This window comes from Varanus komodoensis, unplaced genomic scaffold (genome assembly GCF_004798865.1).
Source record: "Varanus komodoensis strain SLA01 unplaced genomic scaffold, ASM479886v1 scaffold4, whole genome shotgun sequence".
Taxonomy (NCBI): domain Eukaryota; kingdom Metazoa; phylum Chordata; class Lepidosauria; order Squamata; family Varanidae; genus Varanus; species Varanus komodoensis.
This window is the reverse complement of record NW_025335941.1, coordinates 61,045,831-61,071,558: the sequence shown is the minus strand read 5'-3', so window position 1 is coordinate 61,071,558 and position 25,728 is coordinate 61,045,831. Positions and strand designations below refer to the sequence as shown.

At 42.0% G+C, this 25,728-nt stretch overlaps 1 protein-coding gene across 2 annotated transcripts; it reads left to right on the top strand.

Annotated features, from left to right (window-relative positions):
• Positions 1-3,965: 3,965 nt before the first annotated feature.
• Positions 3,966-25,178, top strand: PCF11 (PCF11 cleavage and polyadenylation factor subunit). 2 transcript variants are annotated; one of them, XM_044441607.1, is made up of 16 exons: positions 3,966-4,546; positions 9,127-9,252; positions 10,876-11,064; positions 11,384-11,590; positions 12,753-13,822; positions 13,983-14,172; positions 14,261-14,705; positions 14,938-16,667; positions 17,566-17,674; positions 18,651-18,770; positions 19,427-19,538; positions 20,349-20,532; positions 21,936-22,091; positions 23,141-23,233; positions 23,587-23,622; positions 24,123-25,178. In XM_044441607.1, exons 1-16 carry the CDS (start codon positions 4,301-4,303, stop codon positions 24,336-24,338), a joined length of 5,229 nt encoding a protein of 1,742 aa, XP_044297542.1. In that variant the 5' UTR covers positions 3,966-4,300; the 3' UTR covers positions 24,339-25,178. The 2 variants fall into 2 exon arrangements, with proteins under 2 accessions (XP_044297542.1, XP_044297541.1); XM_044441606.1 differs by having other exon boundaries at positions 19,424-19,538.
• The last annotated feature ends 550 nt before the right edge of the window (positions 25,179-25,728 follow it).

Here is a 25,728-nt window from a genome sequence, read left to right as displayed (position 1 = left end):
TTGTAATATCCCATGAAAACAATGGCAGGGTTCAGACAACAAAATAACTCACACTCAACGTTGAGTCTGGGTTATCATCAAAACATGAATTGTTGAATCACTGGTAACAAACCATGAATAACCCACAGTTCACCACCCTACAATAAACCATGATTTCTCTTCATGGCTTGTTTATAGTTTAATAAGCTCTGGCTCATTGGCACAGCTGTGTTCAGACAACACAATAATCCACAGTTCAACAAAAGCCAACAAGAACCCTTGAGTGCGGGTTAAATCACTGAAGCTAGCCAACAATCTTCGAAATGTGTTCCAAGGAACCCTGAGGTGAACGAGTACTTCAGGATTTGGAGCATCCTAGAGGAGGTCGGACTATCCTGGCACATGCGAGGACTAAAAGTGTGTAGAAAGCTGGAGGTGTGCATGCAAGCTCCATCCACAACATGCTGTTTTGGAAAGATTAAAGGAAGTTCTTCACATAACATATAAATTATGGAATTTGCTGCCACAGGAAGTGCTGCCAGCTGCCAGTCTGGATGGCTGGCCCTATGCAATTTGCTTTTCCAGAGGCAGCATGCCTGGATGCACCAGCTGCTGCGGAGCTTGGGCAGAAGGAGGTCCTGCACCCACCCTGCTGGAGGGACCCTGTGGGCAGCTGCTTTGCCTCCATGTGTACGCAGTGCTGGACTAGATGGACCTTTGGCCTGATCCAGCAGGGCTGTTCTCATGCTCTTGTTACTGGAGAATATGGGTGGGAGGGTGCTTTTGCACTCACTCCCTGCTTGTGGGATCCTGTGGGCAGCTGGACTGGATGGACCCTGGCTCCGATCCAGCACAGATGCTCTTAGATTCTTATTCTCTTAACTTCAGGTGTCTTGAAGATTGTACACCTGCCTATACTTTCATCCACAGAGCAGCCATCTTTAAGATCAGAAGGGGGCAGAGTCTTGCACATGTACCCTTGCGGCATGCATTGCCTTGCAGGAGAAACAAAGACTAGGCAAGCGAGCCCTCTTCACATGATACCTTCTGTCCTGATGGAGGATAAAAAGATGACGGCCATCCCTATTGCATGGATGTATGCATTCCACTCAGGTTCTCTCATGCTTTGAGAGACCACATGAGGACTTCTGTTGTGAAAGTGCACACAAGCCAGCCAGCCATGTGTTTGGCAGCCATGTGAAGGGAACCTATGTGCATGTCAACATGTACACAGACGTCTTCCACGTGTTGGTGCAGGGAGATGTTACACAAAAAGCTGCGAAAATACTTCTCAAGTTAAATAACCAAGACTACCAACAGAGTGAGGCGATTTCTTCGTTTATTGCAATAGACGGGGAGAGCCGCTCTATCAGAATCTCTCCAAAGTACAAACACACAAAACAGCTCCTTTTACCCCACAACTTGCCTGCCACAGTCCTCCCCTTTTCCGTCATTGGGTAACGTACTAGAGGGTTACACTCTTTCCGTCTACCTACTTCTTATCTCCCATCTCATCCCACTACATGCATCTACATACATCACATGTGCATTATAATTAGACTATTGTCTATTCAAGGTGTGAGAGTTAATATGCATCAACCTATTACGCCTGCATGCTTATAACTACAAGTTCACTAGTTCACCCCTCTCTAACTTCACCTTGCCCCACGATCCCCTGTCTCATAAAACTACTGGGAGGATGAGATAAGAAGTAGCAAACTTTCTTTCAAGCCAATTATCTTTTTCACCCCTCCACATTCCTTCAGACAGGCTTCATGGCTTGGTCCTTTGCCTCTCTGTTTCTCAATCACTGAGTTATTTCCTTCAGAGAGGAATCCTGCATGTGTCAGAATCCCGGAATCTCAATTTGAGAAGAGGGAATAAAACTCGGGTTCGTAGGAAAGACCAAGAGTCCAGACCATCTGAGGCTTTATTGTTTTACCCCCAAGGTTCCCGTGGTACACTCACGATAATGCAGGCTGCACTACTGGGCAGGCAGAGATGAACTCTGCTGCAAAGCTTCAATACCACTACAGGGCATTTATAGGGACACAGGTACAGGGCAATCGATGACAGAATGCAGAGATTACAATAAGATTCCGAGGTCATCACATACAGAACAGATAAAGAAATGTCAGTCAATCACACTGTAACAATGAGATCACAATATTTCTAATTGTCTGCATTGACACTCTAGTTGAGTAGCTTGAACCCATCTCCAGGTCTGCTCAGACATGCAAATTCAAGCTACTAGAAACTATTCATGATAAGCTCAGACCCTTATCTCGACTCTAAACATTCTGCATGATCAGGGCACATGAAGCCCTCTGGGCTATCAAAAGATTATTGTAAACTGAATTCCAACAATGACTATTATAATGCATATTTGGGCTAAAATGGCCTACTGTATCGTACAGCTAAAGGTGAGAGAAAGGAGCTGGGGAATGCCATTTTAAACAGTGACAGCTTGGTTTTGAGAAGGAAGACAGGATTTGATCCCACAATGCAAAGGCACACAGGAGTAATGCTTTTCAGACAGGATTTATCCAAATTTTCCCAACACATGCAAACCCAAACAATTTTTCAGTGCACGGGGGCATTCAAGTAAAACACCTTCTCCATTACACAAAATCAGCCTTTTCAAGCGTGAGGTGACTTCAGTCTTGAAATTAATCATGAAAATTAACTCCTAATATACAGTTGCCAAACTTTTTGAATAGCAAAATAGCAAGTTGGTTATGAAATAGAAAACCAGGGGATGGCTATAGTGTTGAAAGACTGGAAGATTTCTACCCTTATCCACAAGTGAACCTCCGTCGTTGTGTGTACACATTCAAAATGGGTCCCCTGTGGGTCTCCTGACTGTCTCAGAAAGGTCATTAGAGTTTGTTTTGGTTTAATTTTAAATAAAGATTGGTGTGTCTAGCAGTTAGAAGTATTCCTGGAGGTTTCATCATGTGACAGGCCACAAAGAAGAAATCATTTGGCCCTCAGGGAAAAGCAATGTATTTGTATTTTCAAGAGATTGATCAGATTACCAAGATGTACCAATGTATCCAAAAGGGGGGAAAAGCCAAGACACATACACAGAATCAATTTTAATTTATAGATCAGTATTTATTCAGGTAATTTGTTCTTCTTTATGCTACACTCCCGAAGAAGGACCACAAAACTAATAGTGTTTATGGAAAGCCTACTTTAGGCCAAAAGTCGTTTGAGCGCAAATCTCTGTCTTCAGGAGCGAAACATGCACGTTCAAAATAAGCCATTGACCGATATATTGGCTAAGCGGTTGCGTTTTCATGGGGGAGGAAAAGACAAAAAGTCCAGCCAAATGTTACTCAGTGGTGTATTTTAAACGTGCATATATTTGCAGAGTGCAGCGCTGGATTAAACAGCATTAGCAGAGCTTTAACTGATGTCTACCATGGCCACTAGGCCCGTGTGTGGTACAACGCGTTCCAGCAGCCAAACTACCGTGAGGAAATTTATGGCGTGGATCCACCCACCCCTTGTGACTTTCAGGTAGGCCTCGAAAGGCCCGCATTTCCATAGCAACAGTTGAGCAAACGAACGGACCAATAGAAAACGCGCCCTACGCCTTTCCCCAAGTGAGGGGGGGGCAAAAACTACGCCTAACGTCAGAGTACTACAAGATTTATATTCTCAAGGTCCAACCCAACTTCAAAAGAGATACGGAAAGGCGGGACCGCAGCTCCGTAGCGAATCAGAAATAAAAGAAAATAGCCATCGGCCTACCGGACCAGCCAATCACCGCTGAGGACAGGGAGGCACCATCGAGCCACGAGCTGAAAGCGGCGGCTCCAATCGCAAGCGCGACACGGGGCAGAGCAGGCGGGAGAGGGGAAGCAACCCAATCAGGGTGCGGCTCGCGGGGAGCCGCGGGCCAATGGCGGCGCAGCCAGCGAACAAAAGGCGCTTCCGAAGCGCCCGCCCCCTCCCTCCCCCGAACAATTTCATATGACGCAGCGGTTGGAGCCGGAGGAAGAAGGCGTTCGCGAGCCGCAGGAGTCGCCGCCATTTTGTGCGTGTTTTTGTGAGGGAGGCTGTGCGGCTTGACGGGGAGGCGGCGGCGGCCAACGCGGCTCCGGCCAGGCGAGAAGGCGGCGGCGGCCAGCGGTGAAGCGGAGGATGAGCTAGAAGAGGCGGCGGGGAATAGCGGCGGCGGCGCGGCTCCAGCGACAGCCAGGGGCGGCGGGAGGAAGAGGAGGAGGAGAGGGCTGTCTGTCCGTCCGTCCTTCTTTCTCTTCTCGGTGGGGGTCGGCCGTCTTCCCCCGGCCTGTCAGCCCCGCGGGGGAGGATGTCGGGCGGCGGCAGCGGCGGCGGCAGCACGGCGGCCTCGGAGGGGTCTTCCTCCTCTTCCTCCTCCTCCTCCTCCGCCAGCGGCGGCGGCGGCAGCGAGGACGCGTGCCGCGACTACCAGTCATCGCTGGAGGACCTGACGTTCAACAGCAAGCCCCACATCAACATGCTGACCATCCTGGCCGAGGAGAACGTGCCCTTCGCCAAGGACATCGTCTCGCTGATCGAGGCGCAAATCGCCAAGGTTTTTATACACGCCGAATACGCTCTATCTAACCCCCTCCCCCCAAAACTTCTTCCCCATCTCTAGGGCCAACCCCCCCCCTTCCCGCTTTTATTTCTGATCCGTTTTGTTTTGAGATAGGGAGAGGAAAAACGGTTAGGGCGTTGGGGGGAGGACACCTTGTGTGTGAATGCGAGAGAGAGAGAGACAGAAACAGAAAGCCCGACCAGGTTTGGGGAGGGGGCGGGAAGCGGCGGGGGTCCTGGGAGTTAGGGATGAGGGCGAAGCAGTCTGGTAAAGGAAGGCCCATCGTGGAGCGGGGGAGGGGGAAAGGTCGGAGGGAAGCAGCGGGGGGGGGGGTCCGTAGTTGTATAGCGAGGCGGGGAAACTGAGGCAGGCAGGCAGACGGGTGGGGTGATGGAGAAAGGGGCGAGCAGCGAAGGCCAAGGGACGTGGTGTGGCGGGGACTGAGGTCTCAAAGCAGGAGCTCTCGAGAAGAAAGGGGAAATGTCTGATCGCGTTTCTGTTCACACGCATGCAACACGCTGTCCTGCTGGCCCAGCTAGCTCTCAGCGTGAGGTCAGGGGGAGTGACACGAGCAAAAGCCACCCAAGGGCTACAGTAGTTGAGCATGTAGTACGAACAGCCCCCCCACACACGCACGCACGCACGTGTCAGGGCACATAAAGCACATGCAAATTGTAAGCTATGACTTTGGGAACAGAGGGAGACTGTTGGTGGGAGCTACAGACCCAGAGGGGGTTAGGTGACTAGAGAAGGGCATGGAGGGGTTAGGAAAAGGATCTTGGCACTGTGAGAAAATGGTCGGTCTCAAAGGGTTCTGGAGTATTGGCCCAGTGGGGAGCATAAATGTAAACAAAATAATAGTGTGGAAGTAGTAGGAGCAGCGGGGTGATGAGGTGGGACCCTGCTTTTGACATAGAGATGAGTATTGGTGAAGTCTATTTAAATGGGGAGGGGAATTTCAAGGCAAAATAAGGAGATGGCTGTGAGTGAGGTTAGTTAAAGGGTTAGGTGTCTGAGCTGTAGCTTGGGGGAGGGGATTGATACAAATGTGGGGCCATAGCAAACGTGTGTGGATTGGCTGTTTTGTGGCAGTGCAGTTACAGGATACTGGAAAAACACGAAAAAGAAACAGCTAATTTAAGAGAGGAGCTGATTTCTCATCCCTTATTTTGGGAAGATACTGTGACAGGGTTTTGGAGTTCGCAGAAACGAGACACAACATGGCGGCCTGGCAGTGACTGTGCAGCAATGGCTGTTCTTTGCCCTGCAGTCCTTGTCTCCGAAGTAACATGCTTGGGTCTCTAATTAAACTATACCAAAAATATTTAGTAATCTGTTATTTTAAATAGGTGGACCAAATTCAAAAAGCATTATAAATAAGGATGGATTTATCATGTTTTCCAGTGTGTTATTTTAGAAGTTTAGATTTGCAAGACTTAGAAAGATTGTTCGTTATGAAGGGTGAGAAGTCTCTCTCTCTCTTCAGTTACTCATTTCTGTGGGGGAAGGAGGATCAGTATATTTTTGGAATGCTTCACGTAAATAGAGGCATGACAGATTAGAAGGGAGTGTGTGTCTGTGTGTGCATGATCCACTTCTTGTTAGAACAGCCCATTCATTAAGGCAGGGAAGTAAATGTTCCACCCTGTCTGTAGGAACCGCAGCAGCCTATGTACAATTGCAACATGGCGCCGGAAACACGCATGATGCAAAAAGAAAGGGTAGACTGTATACAGTCCAGACGTTTTTTACATAATTCAGTGGGCTGCATGTGATACATGTTATTACACCTTTACTCCAGTGACATTTGATCCTTATTTAAATAGCAAAAGGGTAGCATAACTTCATTAAACACCTCCACTTTCTTGCTCTTTTTCTTCCCCTTCACCCACCCCACTTGGCTTCCTCCAGAATCTTGGGCTTTTTATTTGTTAGTTCAATCTGGGATTTTAAATGGTAATAAAAATGGAAGGTGGGATAGGGGAAGGCTGCTTATCATGCAGGTTGGTTAACATCAGTATATTCTCCAGACACTTTCCTCTTTTCAGTCTTTCTGTTAATGACTGGAAGTACATAATACAAATAAATTCCAGTGCTGTTGTTTGGGTTTGGGGTGGCTCCATAGTTTTCCCCTAAGTGTATTTAAAGTTATCTGAAAGTTGTACTTCTAATTAGATTTGCCTAGTTGTCATTAGTGACCAGGATGAAAGAAGAGATTTGAGTTCTCTGAAAACCACTTTTGAAAGAAAGTGTTGTCTGGGGACAGTTTCTATTTAGTGTAAAACAGAGTGGTTTGCTTACATTTTAAATAAATGATTTTTGAAATGTGTGATTGGTATTCAAAAATGTAAATAAAATGTATGAAATATGTATTTGTCTTTTTATTTACCGGGTGTAGTGCAGAATCTCTTTCCAAAGTGTTAAATTTTTCTGTGGCCTGGGTTTGCAACAAAGGTATGAGGAAGGCTCAAAACTGTTTGGGAAGTCTAACAGAAAAACACAGACCCACACATGTTCAACACTCATATGATGTTTGAAGGAGTGCAGCAAGCATTCTGTTGAGAACTCTGGACATGGTTTCCCTACAGATCAGTTTGAGTTGGAGTTACCTTCAGGTTCTTGGTGGTTTGTGTTGCTTTCCCGCCTTACGGGGCTGCTTGGTAATCTAACTTGGGTTTTCCTCAACTTGGGGGGTGTACCCCCAACATACCCTATTGTGTTTCCTTTCAGAAATTAATGGAATAGTTTGCTAATTTAAGCACTGTAGCCTTAAGTCCTGGTTCTCAAATGTGGCATTCCACTCATTTAAGGCTGCAGTTTGCTTTCTATGCCCTAAAAACAGATTCTGTGGTAGGCTTGCTCCCTTGTTTCACAAAATTTCACACACAGTTTTCACAGATCTGTGAGTGTATTACAAGTTCGTTTTTTTATCCTTGGAAATAGCAGTTCCACTGCTTAAAATTAAGAGGAAAATAGTGACTGTTTCTGGGAAAAAGATATTGATAGTCAGCTGTGTTTTTCTGACAGCTGTACTTGACTGTGAGAACTACCGCACATGGGGTTTAAAAGCAGGGTACAAGTGCCACAAGTACCTTAATACTTACCAACTCCTATTACGATAAGTAAAAATGGTTCCTGACAGTTTATACACTGTCAAATTGTGTCTAGTATAATTACTTTCATTGCCAACTGTTAGGGAGTTAATACTTTACCCTACATGAGCGCTTTTTGTTTTCATATAAAAGTATACTCCCCTCTGCTCTTCATTTTTCATTATATGCAATTTGGTAAAAGTTTTACCTGGTTGAAGATTTGCTAATATACCTTTGAAGCAAATTTTAGAAGATGGAAGTCTAATGGGTTGATTATCTTTTGTGTGGCAACCCCTGCCTCCAACCCACACATTTTAGGTTGAAGATAAAATCAAAGCTGGTTCAGGTTTATCCACATTAAAAGGTCTGTGTTACCAGACTTTCTGCAAATTTCATTTCAATTTACTTGGAAGTCAATAGTTACAAGGACAATTGGATAATACTTTGTCTGGATAGCAGACTGTTGATTGCTTATAAACCCTGTTCAGGCATTAAACCATGTAAATACTAGATGTTTAGAATTTTTAGGTGGTAAGTGGGAATTAAATCACTCCTGTGCAAAAGGAGGACAGTTAATCTACAACCTGTGTTAGACTCATTTAATAATCGTTCCCATCAGTCCCTTGTACATGTTGATGCTCTTTCGAAACTTGCTGCCCCTTCCTGATATGGACAAGACATTAACATGCATTTTGAACGGAACTAAGAAGGCTTCCACTTTCTTTGGAAGTTCAGTTTCAACAACAGTTTGCGCTGCACGAACTTGGGGCACATCTTATGTATGACGGAAAAAAATCTGACTTGGCTCCTTCGTCACTGACGAGCTTCCAGCCTTGAAGACTGTCTTCCGTGCCAGTCTTTGGTCGTGTCTGTTCAACATAACACCATTGTGGATGTGTACTCCTTTTTTTTTGTTCCAGTTGTATGGCTTACATACGGCTTTGAGAAAGTCTGTGGGATTGCTTCAGCTGGTCTGAGTTGGTGACATTTGCCTGGATTGCAGCAAAGTAACTTTAAAAAAATGTGGCTCACTCAAAGATACTGCTATTTACCATCGCTTCTACTACTGAGCATTTTGACTTTTATTTTATGGGACATGGAAATTCTTGGCTCACATCCCATTTTCTAGAGATTCCAGCAGAAACTTGTTCCCTCAAATTATATTCTAAGAATATAAAGTGGCTGTGTTGGACACCCCTAACAGTAATTTTGTGTCATGGGCCATTTCTTTCTGCCAGAAAAAGTGAATATCCCTTTCTGTTAGAGGAAAACACAATCCACCAGATAATAGCAAAGCTGATCTTTGGGTTTTTGCTGTTTGTGTTGAGCTAGTCAGCTTCTCAAATTATGTGAATCATTCTTTAGTTCAAAATGGTTACAAATGGGTATGGTGATTCTGGGAATGGTAACTCCTTAATTGAGAGAGAAATCAAAATGTTTTTGTTATAACTAAATGTCTCAGTTTTCTTCTTATTACTCCAGGCTCCTTCTAATGAGAAACTTCCTGTTATGTACCTTATGGACTCCATTGTCAAGAACGTTGGAAGAGAATATCTTGATGCATTTACTAAAAACCTAGTTGCAACATTTGTTAATGTTTTTGAAAAGGTACATATTGATGTGCTTTCGTAAATGTTTCAGATTTGTTGTTGTATGAATAAATACTTGTCACTCAGTCTTGGGTTTTCTTGGGCACTAAGTGTAAAGAAAGTAATAGAACTACATATTTGGGCTTTTGTATTCACACACAACTGATACTCAGAAAGCAAGTATCAGAATGTGACCTGGTCCTTAGCATGTAACATGTAGGGCATAGCTAATGTGAGAAGACTTGTATTAAAATAAATAAAAATTAGAAAATTGGATAAACGAAGCACAATTCTATCTTTTGCCATTCATTGCAATGTGCTTCTGAGTCACATCAGTGAACGCAAACACTTGTTTGGCTACATTCTTTAAGAGTGCAGCTCACTGTACTTTCAGCATGTATTTTTTATTCTTCCAGAGGAATTGATGATCAAGCGTGTGTTTGCTTATTTTTCTCTACCTGTTAATAAGCTTTGGATTTCAGTCAATTTTAGCAGAGGAATATGCAGACTTTGGCGACTTAAATGGAGCCTACTTAGATCTGTAAAAGTTAGTTTGATCATTGAGACCTTTTGTCTCCCAGCCTTTTCAGTTCTGTACTCTTTGTTCATGTTTTTTTATTTAAATTAGAGTAATTGATTATGGGTTGTACCTGATAGGTTTACTGGCTCCTTCAAACCTTATTCTGCTTTTATTCTAGCAACAGCAGAATTCCACCAGAGTTTTAAAAAACAGTGAAATGAAGATTTAACTTCCCTTTATAAATTCTTTGAATGGCAGATATGCTTTGGAGGGAATGAGGGAAAGTAACTTGAGTTTATTAGGGTGCCTAAGTGCCATTGAATCAAAATGTTGAGTACTTAAATTATTTAAATACTGAAGCGATTGAATAAATGTGTATCCTTTTACCGAGTTTTCTTTAATATTAAAATTGCAGGGTTAGAACCAAACTTACTCATGCTTAGGGTAGGTACATCGAAAGAGTCTGTCTACACTAAGCATGACAATCTGGATCAAGTCATTTGTTGGACAAACCTTGCTGGGCAATCCTTGTATGAACACCAGATGTGCCAGCTTAAAGCCATGTCCTTGGTTTTGACTGAACAAGAAATAACATTTAATTTCTGACTATCTTATGGCAGTTGTTCACAGCCTGGTCCATTGTATATTTACTCCTTGATTTGAGTAAAAAGGCCATGGCTGTGTATCACTTATACTGGATTTCTTCCTCACCAGGTATGAGAGAGGTAATATTAAAAAAACTGAGGAAATGAAACATCAATTAATATTGTGATCTTAAGTTTTTTTGTGAACTGTTTGAGGTTCCAGTTGGGATTATCTGGCAGCCAATGTATTTTAGAAATGAAATGGGTATTGTACCTGTATCTTTATAATCTAATGCAAGTATTACTGTGTTTAGATGTTTATAGTGCATCCTGCAAATCACTGCATTTGCCAGTTGTATTACATTATTTAGCTATGTGTGCTTGGGTTCTGTTGATTTATTTCAATGGAACTTAATGTACATATATGAGAAAGAGTACAATCACAAAGTACAGTTTCTCTGATACTGAATTGTAGTACGAAGCATAAATTTGTGTTATATAAACTTAACAAGCCATAGAATTGTTCTGTTGTTCTTAGGTGGATGAAAATACTAGGAAAAGTTTATTTAAGTTGCGTTCCACATGGGATGAAATTTTCCCTTTGAAGAAACTGTATGCTCTCGATGTCCGGGTGAATTCAGTAGACCCTGCTTGGCCAATTAAGCCGCTACCCCCTAATGTGAATACTTCTAGCATCCATGTGAATCCTAAGTTTTTAAATAAATCGGTAAGTTGCTGCAACTACTGTGGTTTAAACTGTGTTTATCTCACTTTGTGACACACTTTTGGCCTTGGCATACTTTGAGGATGATGTTTAAACGGCAATGCTTATAGCCTAAAGCTAGTACTTAGTTGTCATATTCTAGTAAATAAGGTAAAAGCAAACTCTTACAAAAGGTATCAAGTGCCTGAAAATATATCGATCATAAGTTCTAGCTCATATGCAAAGTAAAAAATGTAAATGAAACAGTAGAACATGCAGCTTTGAATTAACAGCTACTTCTCACCATAAGAAAGAATCACATTCTTTCCCATTTTCTTGGTAGCCCGAAGAACCTCCTGCACCTAGCACTACGGTGTGTTCTCCTGTATCCTGCGCTGCTGTGCCCTCTGCTCCAGTTGTTCCTGAAATGCAAAAGAATTTGACTCAAGAACAAATAATACGACAACAGCTACTGGCAAAACAAAAGCAGTTATTAGAACTTCAACAGAAAAAATTAGAACTGGAACTAGAGCAGACTAAAGCACAACTGGTGAGTAGGATAGATCAGTATCTGTAGCATGTCAGGATGGATACTTCCTGACCAAGCTAATGAGTTCTGTGTTTAACTGTGCAGTGCTGGTAATCCCTTTCTACTGACTTCAGTTAGTAGACTTGTGGAACTTCTACAGACATTATACCTTTTCTTACATTGGATTAATCGGTACAGATAATACCTTGTATTCATACCCTTAGCTTGTTGAAGGTGGGTATGGATTTTTCTGCACTATTCTGAGTTTGCATTCAAAGTGGATTCATCTTGCCAATAATGGAGCCAACTTTTGCTATGCGCTGCACTTCATCCATAAATCACACAGCCAGTTCTACACTACCGGCTGTAATTTAGTATACTCCAGTGCTTTTGTTTAGACCATTGCACTAAGATTTTCTACCTTGCCAATGTAAATACTGGAAATTACACAGATTGTGTGTGGGGGGTGGGGGATTCCATAGGATATAAATTGTCAGGACTGATGTAACAAACCGGCTCTTCCATGGTGAGAGTTTTATGAATTCTATATTCTTGAATTTAAGTGTGTGCATGCGATGTCATACTTGATATTTTGACAGCAGGTCTTGGAATTTTTTGTTCAATCTATATAAGATTCAAGCAGCATTTATTCCAAAAGACCAGATTGCAGAACTTCCTTATTCTAATGTTTTCTAGATAGATAGATAGATAGATAGATTATTTATGGATGGATGGATGGCTTTTATAGACCATTCATCTACTGGCATCTCAGGATGGTTAGCCATACCTTGTTGGCTACAGAAACTTAATTTATATTATTTCAGTATATTTAACTGGAAAACTAGACTAAAAATGGAAATACTGATAAATTTCCAACACCTGATGTTGAAAAAGTGTGCATGTTTTGACATTCACATAGATGGTCAATATTGTAGAGCAATACTAAAAAAGGCTGACCTAAAAATAAAATGAAAGATTTTATACATCTTTAACCATCATATCTCTTTTCTTATACACATCTATCTTACATCTCCTCCTCCTTGGAACTTTATAATTTGTCCACATACAAATGGAAGACATTTCCTTATGTAGTTCATATTTCTTAATTTGTCATAAGCAAGTGAAATGTTAGGAATGCTGAAGTGCTTGTATTCTAAATAACTTTTATTTCACCCCCTTTAAGGCAGTTTCCCTTAGTGTTCAACAAAGTGGATCCAGCTTGGGGCAAGCATCTTTGAAACCGCACGTTCCACCACCACCTCACATGCCTCTTAAAGCTTCCCATCAGGTTTGTCTGCCACCTGAGAAAAAACGTCTGTCGCCACTCCACGATGTCAAAGCAGGAAACAGGGACCCTCGTCTTAATAGATCAAGTCAGCATTCTCATTCTAAAGATCAAAGTCACAGGAAAGACTTTGTAGTGAATCCAGCCAGTCAGCCTGATCCAAAGCCTAGCAAAAACCTGCAGGCTGAGAAACAAAATGTGTCAAAGCAGGAAAAACAAAAACAAAGCGAAAAGTTGCAGAAGAAAGAGTTTGATCATTTTGATGCAAAGTCAAAATCAAAATCACCATCTCCCTTGCAAACCAAGCTGCTCCATGCTAAAGATACTAGAAATCAAGAATGTGAGAATACCAGGGTTACTGAAATCAGTAAGAGAGATCCCAGATTAAAAAAGCATCTTCTAGAGAAGCCAGAGGGCAAAGATGAAGATATAAAAGAAAAGAGAAGAAGCGTGGAGAGAAAAGACAAAGAAGAGCATAGATCAGTTGGAGGGAGAAATAAAATAATTAATGGCGTTGTGCAAAAGCAAGATACCAATACTGAAGAGTCAGAGAAACCAGGTGGAAAACCAGGAAGGTCAAGCACTAGGAAAAGGTCACGCTCTCCTAGATCTCGATCCCCATCTTCCCATTCTCCAAAGCGAAGAGAAAGGAGGTCACCCAAAAGAAGGCTCAGAAGTCTCTCTCCTTCTGGACCTAAAACTGGGAAGCCTCGACAGTCTGGGCCAAAGCAATCCCACATAGAGGATTTTGGGCCAGGAATACGGGATGAAAGAAGCTCTAATAAGCGAAGTCTTAAACAGGAAGTGAGAGATTCTAGAAGGCTGAAGAAAACTCATGAAGACCGAACACAGGATGGAATGAATCAGCATCCTTCAAAAGCAAGTTTGGAACCAAAGGAAAATGTGGAGAACTGGCAAGGTTCCAAATCAAGCAAAAGATGGAAGTCTGGTTGGGAAGAAAATAAAAAGTAAGTTACTGCATGTGAATTGCATTCTACTCAAGTAATTGCAGATCTAAGGTCACTGTGATAGACACAGTGTTTTGTTAAAATGCAGAAACAAAAGTTAAAACTTTTACTGCCTGTATGTAGGGAAACCATAAAGTCATGTGTTATCTGTTGATTGCAGTCCCCAACTTAATGAAGAACATCAAGGACCTTGTAAATCACCTCATCAGAGGCACAGAGACACATGGGCGACTAGTAAAGGAGTGCCATCGCCTCGCACACCAAAGCAACAACATCGATTAAGTGTGGATGCTAATTTGCAGATTCCCAAAGAATTGACCTTGGCAAACAAGGGAGAGCTGCTCAAGAAGGTAAAATGTTAACCTCTTTTTGGTTTATGGCTTTTTCTCCCCCTTAAAGGCCTTTCAAATTAACTGTTAACATTTTCTCTTCTCGCAGGCAAGTGATCGCTTGGCATCTGGAGAAATAACACAAGATGATTTTCTTGTTCTGGTTCATCAGATTCGACAGCTATTCCAGTATCAGGAAGGAAAGCACAGGTGCAATGTGTGGGATAGTCCCACAGGTGAAAAGGGAATTTCAAAAAAGAAGCCCCTATTGTCTGAATCAGAGTTAATATATCATGAACATAAAGCTACACTAAGAAGAACACAAGTTCAGCGTTCGTTTCCCAGACACAACCTGATGGATGCTGAAGAAATTTTGGATTATCATTTAAATGATGCATTTCTTTCTGGAAAAGACTGTGAGCAAACAAAAAAGTGTGCAGGCCAGTTTGGTGAAAGATCAAAGCGACATTCCCCTGTTGGTGGTAGCAGACCATACTCTGATAATTCAGCACACGATGGCCGGAGAAGACATGAAGAACCGAATTCTTCAAAAGGTACAAGAAATTTTGGGGAAAATACTGCTATTTTTGTATTATAATTAAGAAGTGTTAATTGGCTTTAAATATTTCCTCGGTCAAGTGTGCAGAAGCATACTGAAATTGAACATGTTGGAGTTCACAAATTGGATAAACTGGAGGAAGTACTTTTCAGACTGGTATAAACGTGCTTCATATGATAGGGTTGGTGATAAGTAAACTTCACTTAGTCTATAATATTTTTTTTAAGGTATCCGAGAGGAGCAGAGATCCCCATTCAGTGACCACTACAAGAGATCAAGATACGAAGATACAGAGAAACAATTTACTGATGGGCCAGGATCACGATTTGGGGTTACTGATGGAAAGCAAAGGTTTAGTTCATTGATGGAAGAAAGATCTCATTTTGAGGGCTCTCCTAGACACCCTGGCGCAAGGGCTGGTGGAGATGGACAAACAACGCATTTTGAAGGGCCAGCTAATACAAATTCTAGAATTGAAGGACCACAAGCACAATCTAATTTAAGGTTTGAGGGTTCTCTAGGCCAGCCAACTTCTCAGTTTGACGGGCCCCCAGGACAATCTGGTGGAAAAGGTTCTTTGCTGTTTGATGGGCCACCAGCACAAATGGGTGGTGGTTCCTTGAGGTTTGAAGGACCCTCAGGGCAAGTTGGTGCAGGGACTGCTATACGATTTGAAGGTCCTATGGGACAGCCAGGTGGAGCTTTGAGGTTTGATGGGCCTGCAGGCCAGTCTATGGCCATCATGAGATTTGAAGGGACCCATGGTCAGCCCTCAGGTGGGATGAGGTTTGAGGGACCTCATGGTCATCCATCCTCTGGGATTCGGTTTGATGGCCCACATGGTAAACCATCTGCTGGAATGAGGTTTGAGGGACCGCACGATCAGCCTTCGGGTAACTTGAGGTTTGATGGCCAGCCTTCAGGTGCAATGAGGTTTGAAGGTCCACATGGCCAGCCTTCAAGTGGGATAAGGCTTGAAGGGCCTCTTGACCGTTCTGTGGGACCTCATGGTCCTCCAGGAGGTGGAATGAGGTTTGAGGGTCCCCATGGGCAACCAATGGGACCTCATGGGCAACCAGGGTCTGGTCTGCGGTTTGAAGGGCCACATTTACAGCCAATGGGGCCTCTTGGCCAACCAGGGGGTAATTTGCGGTTTGAAGCACCACACGGGCAGCCTATGGGTGCACATGGACAGCCAGCTAGTGGTCTGAGGTTTGAGGGGCCTCATGGCCAACCTATGGGGTCACATGGCCAACCAGGGGTTGGACCCAGATTTGATGGGCCTCATAGTCAGCCTGTGGGACCACTTGGACAACCAGGAATTGGGCCCAGGTTTGAGGGACCTTCAGTCCAGTCTGGAGGTGGGATGAGGTTTGAAGGGTCTATTAACCAAGCAGGCCCAAGGTTTGATGGCAGTCAGTCAAGATTTGATGGCCAGCCGTCACATTTGCAAAGATTAGATGGATTACATGTACAGCCTGGTCCAAGATGTGAAATGGGTCCTGCTCAGCAGACGCCCCCTAGGTTCGAAGGGCCACCAGGTCAGGTGCAACCACGATTTGATACATCAATGCCTCAACGGTTTGACGATCCTCAACACCAGCAGACAGCACGCTTTGATATCCCTCTTGGTCCAAGAATTGAAAATGTAGCTAATCATCCTGCCTCAAGACTTGAAACACCGCCTTATGGACAGACTGGCCCTTACAATGAACCTCCCAACCAGCCGCCATATAATGGGCCATCGCAAGGAATGCAGTTTCAGAGACCTGAGCAAATCTTCGATAATCCTCAAGGACCGAGCTTCAATGGGCCACCTGTTTCTGGAGCACAGGCCTTCGCTAATACCCTTAACAGGGCTCCTGGACCGCCTTTTTATGATGACAAGAATCTTCAGGGCCCCCAGTATGGAAATTTCAGTAGCATGACCTTGGGAAATGTTCAGCCACCACAGCAGGTAAGCATTTTGCCAAATTACAGTTTTGATGATGGATAAATGCATGCTTATTTCTGCCGCATCCTCAGTAGCTGCCTACTGTTTCTTTAAAAAAATCCACAAAATGTACATAATTGTACATGAAATCTTTTGCTACATTTAAGTGTGTCTAGGCATTTCAATGGAGCAGACTGATGTAGAAAAGCTATGTTTTGTGCGTGGTGCACATTTGTTGTACCTGCATCACAGTATCATGAAAAATTTTGACAATTGCAGAGACAGACTCAACCATCTTGATTATAGTATGAAATAAAACCCTGACCTTGAAGATAAATATTTGTTATCCAAATAATCGGCTAACAAAATCCTGATACTGAAGACATTTTTAGCCTATTACCATTTTTACATTATTTTAGTGTGTATTCATATATGGAAAAAGTCCTAAAATTCCTAGCAGATTGCCTGGAGAATTGCTTGGAGTTGTCGGACTGTTTTCTTTCTAAATAGTTTTAGAATGGTACCTTAGTTATTATGCAACTGAGACAGAATTGGTGAAACTGGTGTAGTTCTTGCATCATAGGCTCAAGTGTGAAGGTTGCCACATCCATATCATTTGGCATGTGAGAAAAAGATAATGATATCACATTTTAATTTAGAATATTTTATATATCTGTTCCTTAGCTAATATTGTTGGTTCATCTGGCGGGAAATGAATTGTTCTAATACTGATTTTTTGATTTCTAGACTTTTAATATTTTATACATAGATTAACTGATACATCATTCCACTTGTGTTACTGGTTTTCTCCTGTGCTTGTAGGAGAATGTAGATTACAGCTGATATATTTGGAACAAAGCAACATAGTGTAGCATCTACATAACAGTAGATTCAGGTTAAAACAACAACTTTCTCTTGACAGGGTCCTGTTATGTCAATAGCATCAGGTCAGCCTGTATCTTATATTCAAGGACAACCACTCTTACCAGTCCATGCACGAAATCCTGGAAGTTTTGTTCAGAGTCAACCTGGTAAGTAAATTACTTTGTTCTTTACTGAAATTCCAGTTTTTTCACAGGCCTTGATATCAGAGTGCCTGTTCATATTTCAGGCCCAGTGGAATGTCTGATAATGCTTCATTTTAAGTTCCTCCCTTGGCATTTATGAAAAGGGCACTGGGACCAAGCTTATTTGTAGATCCCGCATACAGTTGGTGCAAATACTAAATGAGGGAGGACAGAGGACAGAGCGGGCAGGTGGACATGGAAAACAAAACTCAGCTCTCACAGTCTTGAACCCAGTTTGGAAACTGTAGCTGCATTTCTGTTGCATACCTGTTGGGACTTCAGACTTGTGGCTCTGAAACATTTCCTCATACTCTATATAAAACTTGGAAGAGTTTACAGTACGAAACACAAGGAAATAATTGTGCGAGCTACTGCTGGGGACAGGCATTTTAGAGTGTCTCTGAAGTTGCTCTGGATTGTGGCCTCTTAAAGCAGCAAGAGCTGTGATTTGCTGCCTGTGAAACTGCTGGTTTTGGAGGTAGTGGAGATAAGTAGGCAGATGGTGTGAAATTTGAAAGGGAGGAGGAGGAGGAGAGAGCCCTGGAGAGAGAGAAAATGATTTGAGTTTGAGGGAGTTTAACCACCTTTTACTGGTAGTTAAAGGTGCAAATGGTGCTATGAAGCTAGAGACAGAGAAGTGGTTGTGCAGTGTGCATTGGGTCAGGACCAGATCGGGGCAGAATTCAGGCATGTGTGATCGAATTTGAATGCTGTCAGAACCCAAAAGGTCATCAAATATAGTCAGGTTACAATGCTGAGAGGGGAAGGAATGGCAATAACATTTCAAAGTGACATTTGGAATTCCACTGGTGAGAAAAGAATGTCTTGTAAAAGGTTTGACTGTTGATCAGACGATTATGTCTAAACCTAACCAGTTAGTTACAAACTACATTAAGCATTCTGGGGAAGTGCATCACTAACTTCTTTATTGGTGTTTTAGGAAATGTTCCTCTTTCCTACCCTGATAATCATCTTGGGCAACTGGATGTCAATGAATTGTACTCAAAACTGCTTTCCACAGGAATACTCAAAGTTTTACAGCCTGATTCAACTCCAGCACGTAAGCAGTACCATTTTATTCACTGACCTGAACTCCTGGGGCATGCTGGGTGTCATTTCCCTACCTGTTTTCCCAGATCTGTCGCCTTGTGTCATTGGAAAGCAGGTGGTGTGGCTTGTTTAAGGGAGAAGCACCCCACAGATAACCCATGGACTATTGCATGGTTATTTCCTCCTCAAACAAGCCAGTTGTTTCTCCTTCGAACAAGGTTTGGATGATACATCCAGCTTTACCCAGGAACAGTAATTAAGGAAATTATCCTGAAAGCTGTGGCATGGTAAAGCAAGCCACATGACTTATTTTGTCCATGGCTTGTTTCATTGTGTGAACTGGCCCTGTATATTGATTTTTTTAATGGTAAGGCTAGTTATAACACAAATTTAGATACAGAGTCCCATATATTTTGATCTAAGAATTTTGTAGAGATGAATGGACTTAATAGTAGGCACCGATCAAAATTAGCAGGAATGACTTTTTGCTGGGCAGAATTTGACAGATTGTAAATTTGTATTTTTTATTTTTAAAGTCAAGGGATGAAGTTGGAGTGAATAAAAAAACTTTACAACAATTAAAATATTCTTGAACCTTTTTTAAATTCAGAAGTTTCTAGATAAGTTGTACAATTACTTGACAACTTACCTCATTTTTTTTAGAAGTAAATGAAGTTTCTACTCAGCCAACCCCGGAGGAGGAGGAGGAGGATCAAGACCAGAATGAGGATCAAGATGTCCCAGACTTAACTAACTTTGTGATTGAAGAACTGAAACAGTATGTATATTTGTTTAGAGACAGAAACCCCCAGTGCAATTAGTCATGACATTTTTGCTTAAGAAAACAATACAGTAATATTGGATTGAAAGAAACATGAATTTAATGTGGAAGGACAGGAAGCTCCTGTTTCAAGGGCAGGAAAGTGCTATATTTATGTGTATTAATCCCAATGGGGCTGTAAGAAAGTATTAGAATTATGCATTAACCATGTACAGTATTCTGGATAGAAATGTCACAAAGCTTACACTGGGCCTCTTTAAGGAGGTACAGCTGTGCCTTGATCCTTTATACTTGCCTGACTTTCATATAGTTTGATGGGAGTGCTGACCTGCAAGTCCCTGCCAGGCGTTTGCCATGCAGCCCTGTTCCATTTCTCTTCTTTCAGTGTCTGAACCCCCTTCTTTCCACCCATCCCATCTTTCCTTCCACAGCCTGGTCCTCTAATCCAGGGGTGGAAGTCCTGTGGCCTCCTACATGTTGTTTGGCTCAAACTCCTGTCATCCTGATCATTGGCAATACCAGCTGGAGACAGCAGTCCTAAGAACATCGTGAAGGCCCCATGTTCCCCATCGCTGTTCTAGTCCTTGGATGAGAAAGACATACTCCACATTTTTCTCTTTAGAGTAAAGCTCTAGAGCAAGTTGTTTTGGGTCATCTGTGTTTGATACTCTTGTTAGCCATCTTCCAGCTTGAAAACTAGTGTGGTCTTCCGTGCACAACCTGGAGTTCTTTAAAATTTGCTTAGCTTTTTCTTCCCAAAATAGTTGACATGAGCCAGCTGCTAAAAGGTTTCTGATTTGTTTTCAGGCGTTATGATAGTGTTATAAACAGACTCTATACTGGCATTCAGTGCTACTCTTGTGGAATGAGGTTCACAACTTCACAGACAGATGTATATGCCGATCACTTGGACTGGCACTATCGCCAAAATCGTACAGAAAAGGATGTGAGCAGGAAAGTAACCCATAGAAGATGGTACTACAGTTTAACGGTAAGTGATCAATCAGTCTTCATGTCAGGACACAGAGAACTGTTATTAAATGTATTGCCTGTCATATTCCAAAGGATTGGGAAACTGGTAACCGAAGCAAAAAGATACTGGGTTGAATGCATGCCTAAAGCAGCTTGAGGCTTCCAAGCTAGTTTGAATTAAAATTACCTGACTCCTTTTGAAGGCTTAACTGTCTGAAGGTGCAGAGTTCCATGTTGGATGATGGCTTCTCATAACATTCCTGGTAAATTGTTGCTTCTACACATTTATAGCCCTCCTGTTGGACTCTTGAAGCCATCTGCTTTCTGTTCCTTATTAGATATTTGGCTGCCAGTCTGCTGGACTCAACATACTTCTGCCAGTTTACGCCAAATAAGCCATTTTGGGAGTGGAGATGGGAGAAAGTAACTTCAAAGCTCACTCCTCTTCCTGTTTGCAATGGTGTTTTTCTGGTAATTCAAACTGGGAATGTGCCTTTTCCAGAAGTGTGCACTTTTCCTGCATTAGCTAAACCATGACCATGTGCATTTTTAAAGTGTGGTCCATGCTCTTAAAAATGCACATTTCTAAAGCTATATACTTCAAAGGGCCTATTTTAAAAGAACATGTGTTTTGTTTGTCCTGCATCCCCAGTAGTGTGATCCATTTGTAATCTGTTGGCACAGGAGTGCCCTCTGGTGGTCACAGTGTCTGTATCAGAGAAGTACTTGAAACTGCGTTTTCAAAAACCTCTTTGCACTTGCAATAGTCGATTACACAAAAAAGGGGGTGGGGAGTAGAAATGTTTGTGTGTGACTTCAAACATTTATTCAACTAGCAGGTTGAAGAAAAATCCTGTGTGTGAGAACTGAAAGTGTTTGTAGGTACTCTGCCATAGGTAGACCTTAACATTTAGAATTGTTTTAGCAAAAATATGAGTGGTGGATTCTGGCACTGGTGTGTCATTTCTGATATGTTTACAGCCATGATTGTAAAGTTATTGCTGGTTGTAGTTCTGTGGTGATTCAAAAGTGATACAGGGTCAGGGATCTGTTTTTTCAGCAGTGTATCATCTTCAGAAGCCCTGCATCCTTACTTCTTCAGGGAGAGGCCATATCTCAGTGTCGACTGCCATGCCTTGCATAGGAAGGTCTAGATTCAGTCCCAGGCATCTCCAGATGGGGCTGTAAAATTTCTGCCTCTAAAACCCTGGGAGCCTGCTGCCAGTCAGTGCTGGCAACCTAGGGCTGGATGGACCAGTATAAAACAGTGTCCTAAGGTCATGCACGCTTCGGTTTGATCCAGTTCCTAAGAAACAGGTGTGGAACGGGGGCATTCCTGCTTCACTGTAATGGGAACTTGTCTACTTTAACGCTTGGGGAACAGGTCAAAGAAAATGTTTTGAAATTTGTGTTTTTCATTAGGACTGGATAGAGTTTGAAGAAATAGCTGATTTGGAGGAGCGTGCAAAGAGTCAGTTCTTTGAAAAAGTGCATGAAGAAGTTGTGTTAAAAACACAAGAAGCTGCTAAAGAAAAAGAGTTTCAGAGTGTCCCTGCAGGCCCAGCTGGAGTAGATGAGGTAACTATTGCTCTCCTACCTGGCTGCAGCTTATGTGTAAGAATGGTCTATTTATGCAAAAATCCTTGCTTTTGTTCTTCTTCTTTGCTTCTATCTGTAATGGATGAATTGTTTAAACATATTTTACATGTGTCTGGTACAAAATACCTACTGGTCCGTACACAGCTGGCTTTTGTAGATATGTATTTATGGTAAGAAAAGACAACAAGGATCTATAGACTGAGTATGAATCCACCAAACATGGGATTTTTTCCCATGTTTTGTTGGAAAGAAAATTCTATTTAAGGAAATCCCATCTCCCTGTCCATTTGGGAGTTCAGTAAGAATTCAATATGCCAAGAATTTGGTTGTAGCTGTAATTTAAAAGCATATCTACTATGTGTTAGTGTAATTTAGGGCATATTATTTGCATGTATGGACAGAACTACAGTTTCTAGTATTGTCTAGGGAAGGGTGGAGCATGCTGGGAGTTGTAGTTCTATATGCATAGCTTTGTGCCCTCCACGTATCATCCTTTGGCCTGCTAGCTTTGTCTCGGGGGATGGGGAAATGCCAGTTCTGAGGTCCTTCAGCCATGGAGCTCTGAATGTGGAGGCCCCAGTCCGCCCCTCCCTTTGCCGCTGGATGGCCAAAGGGAATGTCGTGTTGATGGGGAGGGGAGAAGCTTGGGGTTAGCAGCTTATGTCATATCCAAATGCTCCAGCCTCCTCCTTCCTCACGGCCCTGCACAGGATTTCATCTAGACGGCCAAAAGCATCCATCTTGATATACAGGAGACAAGACAATTTTCTCCACTGCACCTTGCCTCCTGTTTGGATACTTGCATGCACTGTGGGCAAACCACATAGGATTGCCATATTAATGAAATGAATTTTACATTCTGCATACGTTGGTGATAATAGCAAGGTGCAGAATTGCTGTAGTTGTCCTGTACCCATCATTTTTGCAGTCTGACAAAATAAGATTCCTAATGATCTTAGTAATGATCTAAAAACACAAGAACACTGCAAATGTAAACAGAGCCCTCTAACTACTTTTCTATTTTTCAGAGCTGTGAAATCTGCCAAGAGCAATTTGAGCAATACTGGGATGAGGAAGAGGAGGAGTGGCACCTAAAAAATGCCATTCGTGTAGATGAAAAGGTAATATTGAATGTATTTTTTTGATGTAGCAACACACAGGAAGCACTGGCTGTGGTGGTAAACTCATGGCTTTTATGATTTTGAAAGGGTGGTGACCTTGGAAATGCTCTTTCCTGTTGACTCCTTGGCTGCTTTGTCAGTCTGCTTTTGTGGCCGAATGTTTACATTGCCACGGGCGCAATGAGTAAAAGGGGATCAAGATTTACAGTAGTGCTGAAGAAATCTAGGGAAGTCTGATCAAAAATGTTAGTGAAATGTGTGATTTGATGAAATAAATATCATGGCTTTGTAATGCACTCTAGTGTAGCTTTTTAAATATGTGGAGACTAAGGTTGGTTTTCTTCCCTCTCTAGATCTACCATCCCTCATGCTATGAAGATTATCAAAAGGTAAGCGCGTCCTTGTCTTCCGTACAGTTCGCTTCTACATCCATGCTATAAATGTCTTGGCGGGGATCACTAGTTTGCTGCAACCCTCATTGGGCAGGCAGAGTTAGTCCTGGCTCTTCAGTAGTCTTTCCCTTCAGAAATTTACTCCTAATTGAGGAAAGTATGAAGCAGCTCTTCCACTTAGATTCACTCTGGTGATTTAAAAACCATGGATGTTCAATAGCAATGTATGCTTGTGGATTTCTGTTCTTTGGCTGAGCCAAATTTAATCTGTGAAGCAGTGAGATTTATGAAACCTTTTTTAAAATACAAATGCAAGTTGAAATTCCTAGAATTGCAACAAGGCAAAGGTATTTTATTTTGCAAGTTGTAGGTCATTGCAGATGATATACAGATTGTGAAAGCAGTGTTTTAAATTTGCGCACTGCAAACATGTCTTTAAACATGCAGTCAAGTAATTTAATGGTGACATTCCTGTACATGGTAATTTTGATTTACAGACCTCATCATTTGATTCAACACCATCTCCTAGCAAGACACCTGCAGAAAACCCACTAAATATTATGTTGAGTATTGTCAAGCAAGAAGTACAGGATTCCTGTAACAGTCCCAAAATCAAAGAAGAGCCTGAGGAAAAGCCTGAGGAATGCATGGAAGGGGGCCTGCCTGCATCTGTCGAAATTAAAACAGAACCTGAAAAGGTGGAGTCAGCTTAAACAAACTGTGTGATTTTTTTTTATTACAGAGAAAGAGCTACTGTGTTCTAGCTGACTGTAGAAGGCAAATAATTTTTATATGAATAAAGTGTTCACCTGGGGCAGGGCCCCAGCTGCTTATTTGGTTAATAAATACATTTTTGTATTTGTACTTGAATTTCTTATTGCCTGCACAGTGTCAGGTGTCTATTGTGTGAAAGTTCTGTAGATGGCGTACAAATTTAACAGGAATAGACTGTATATGTAAGAAAAAATGTACATTTTTTCATTTGTGGAAATGTAAATTATAAATAAAAGATATTTTTGCTATCTATGGAGTATAATGTTTATGCACACCATCCAATTAAAAAAAGTATTTCTTTTGTCGGGGTGTTTTAAATGGAACTGAACTCAGGCTTCTACATTGGCCTTGTGCTTAATTAGGTTACTCAGAGAAATGACAGATAGACTTTTTCGTGCGAGTTTAAGATGAACATTTCTGTTCCAGAAGATACATTGGATTATTCTTCTTAACCTGTGTTCACAACTATTTAAAAAGACAGCTAGGAGGGTGAAGTAACAAAATAACATGCTTGACTTGGGACACGTGCCAACAGTTTACAGGAAGTACAGAAGCAGATCCAGATTTTCATAATTACTCTTTTCAGCTAGTCAGATTCACAAGAACTTAGTTTAGCCGAGCCAATTTTCTTTAATTTTGCAGAGATAAGTTAATGTAAGATTGCCCAGTTGCAGTATGGTTAATGTTTTTGTTGGTTTATAACTTGGGTCTAGACAGTAAAGAGATTACCAAGAGATGTTAATATTTATTTCCTGTAATAAACTAGAATGAAGCATAAACCAGTCTGAATCTCTTTATTTCATGGATTGCTTGGGGAAAGACAAGCTTGTGCATATTCTGACACTGAATATGAATAAGTATATGGTTTTGTGCCCAGAACCTGTTGGGCCTCAGAAGGTTGTAAAGGTGGGATTCTTCACAATCTCAAGGCCTATTTAGGACCAAAGCTCTGGATCTATTACAGGATTTCGGGTCTTGTCTTAGAGAGCTGCCCCAGGAAGATTTGAATCAAGGCAATTTTAATGTGGGGACTGTTTAACCTTTTCATGTGTAATTTCAACCCTAGAGTTTGCCATTATTTAGCAAACATTGAACTTTGAACTGTCTTCAGTGATTTGAGAAAATCAAGCTTCCAATGCTGTGTGTGAATAACAAGAATTAATTAGTTTTTATTACCTAGAAAAGTGCTGTGTTATGAAAGCAGCTATTAAATTAGCTAGCTTGGTGGTAGTGGTATTAGTCTTCCTGTTATTTTTTCCGAGCACCGTAGTTAAAGCCCATATCCACGAAAGTTTTCAATGTAAACTCGTCAAAATGGATGCATAAGTT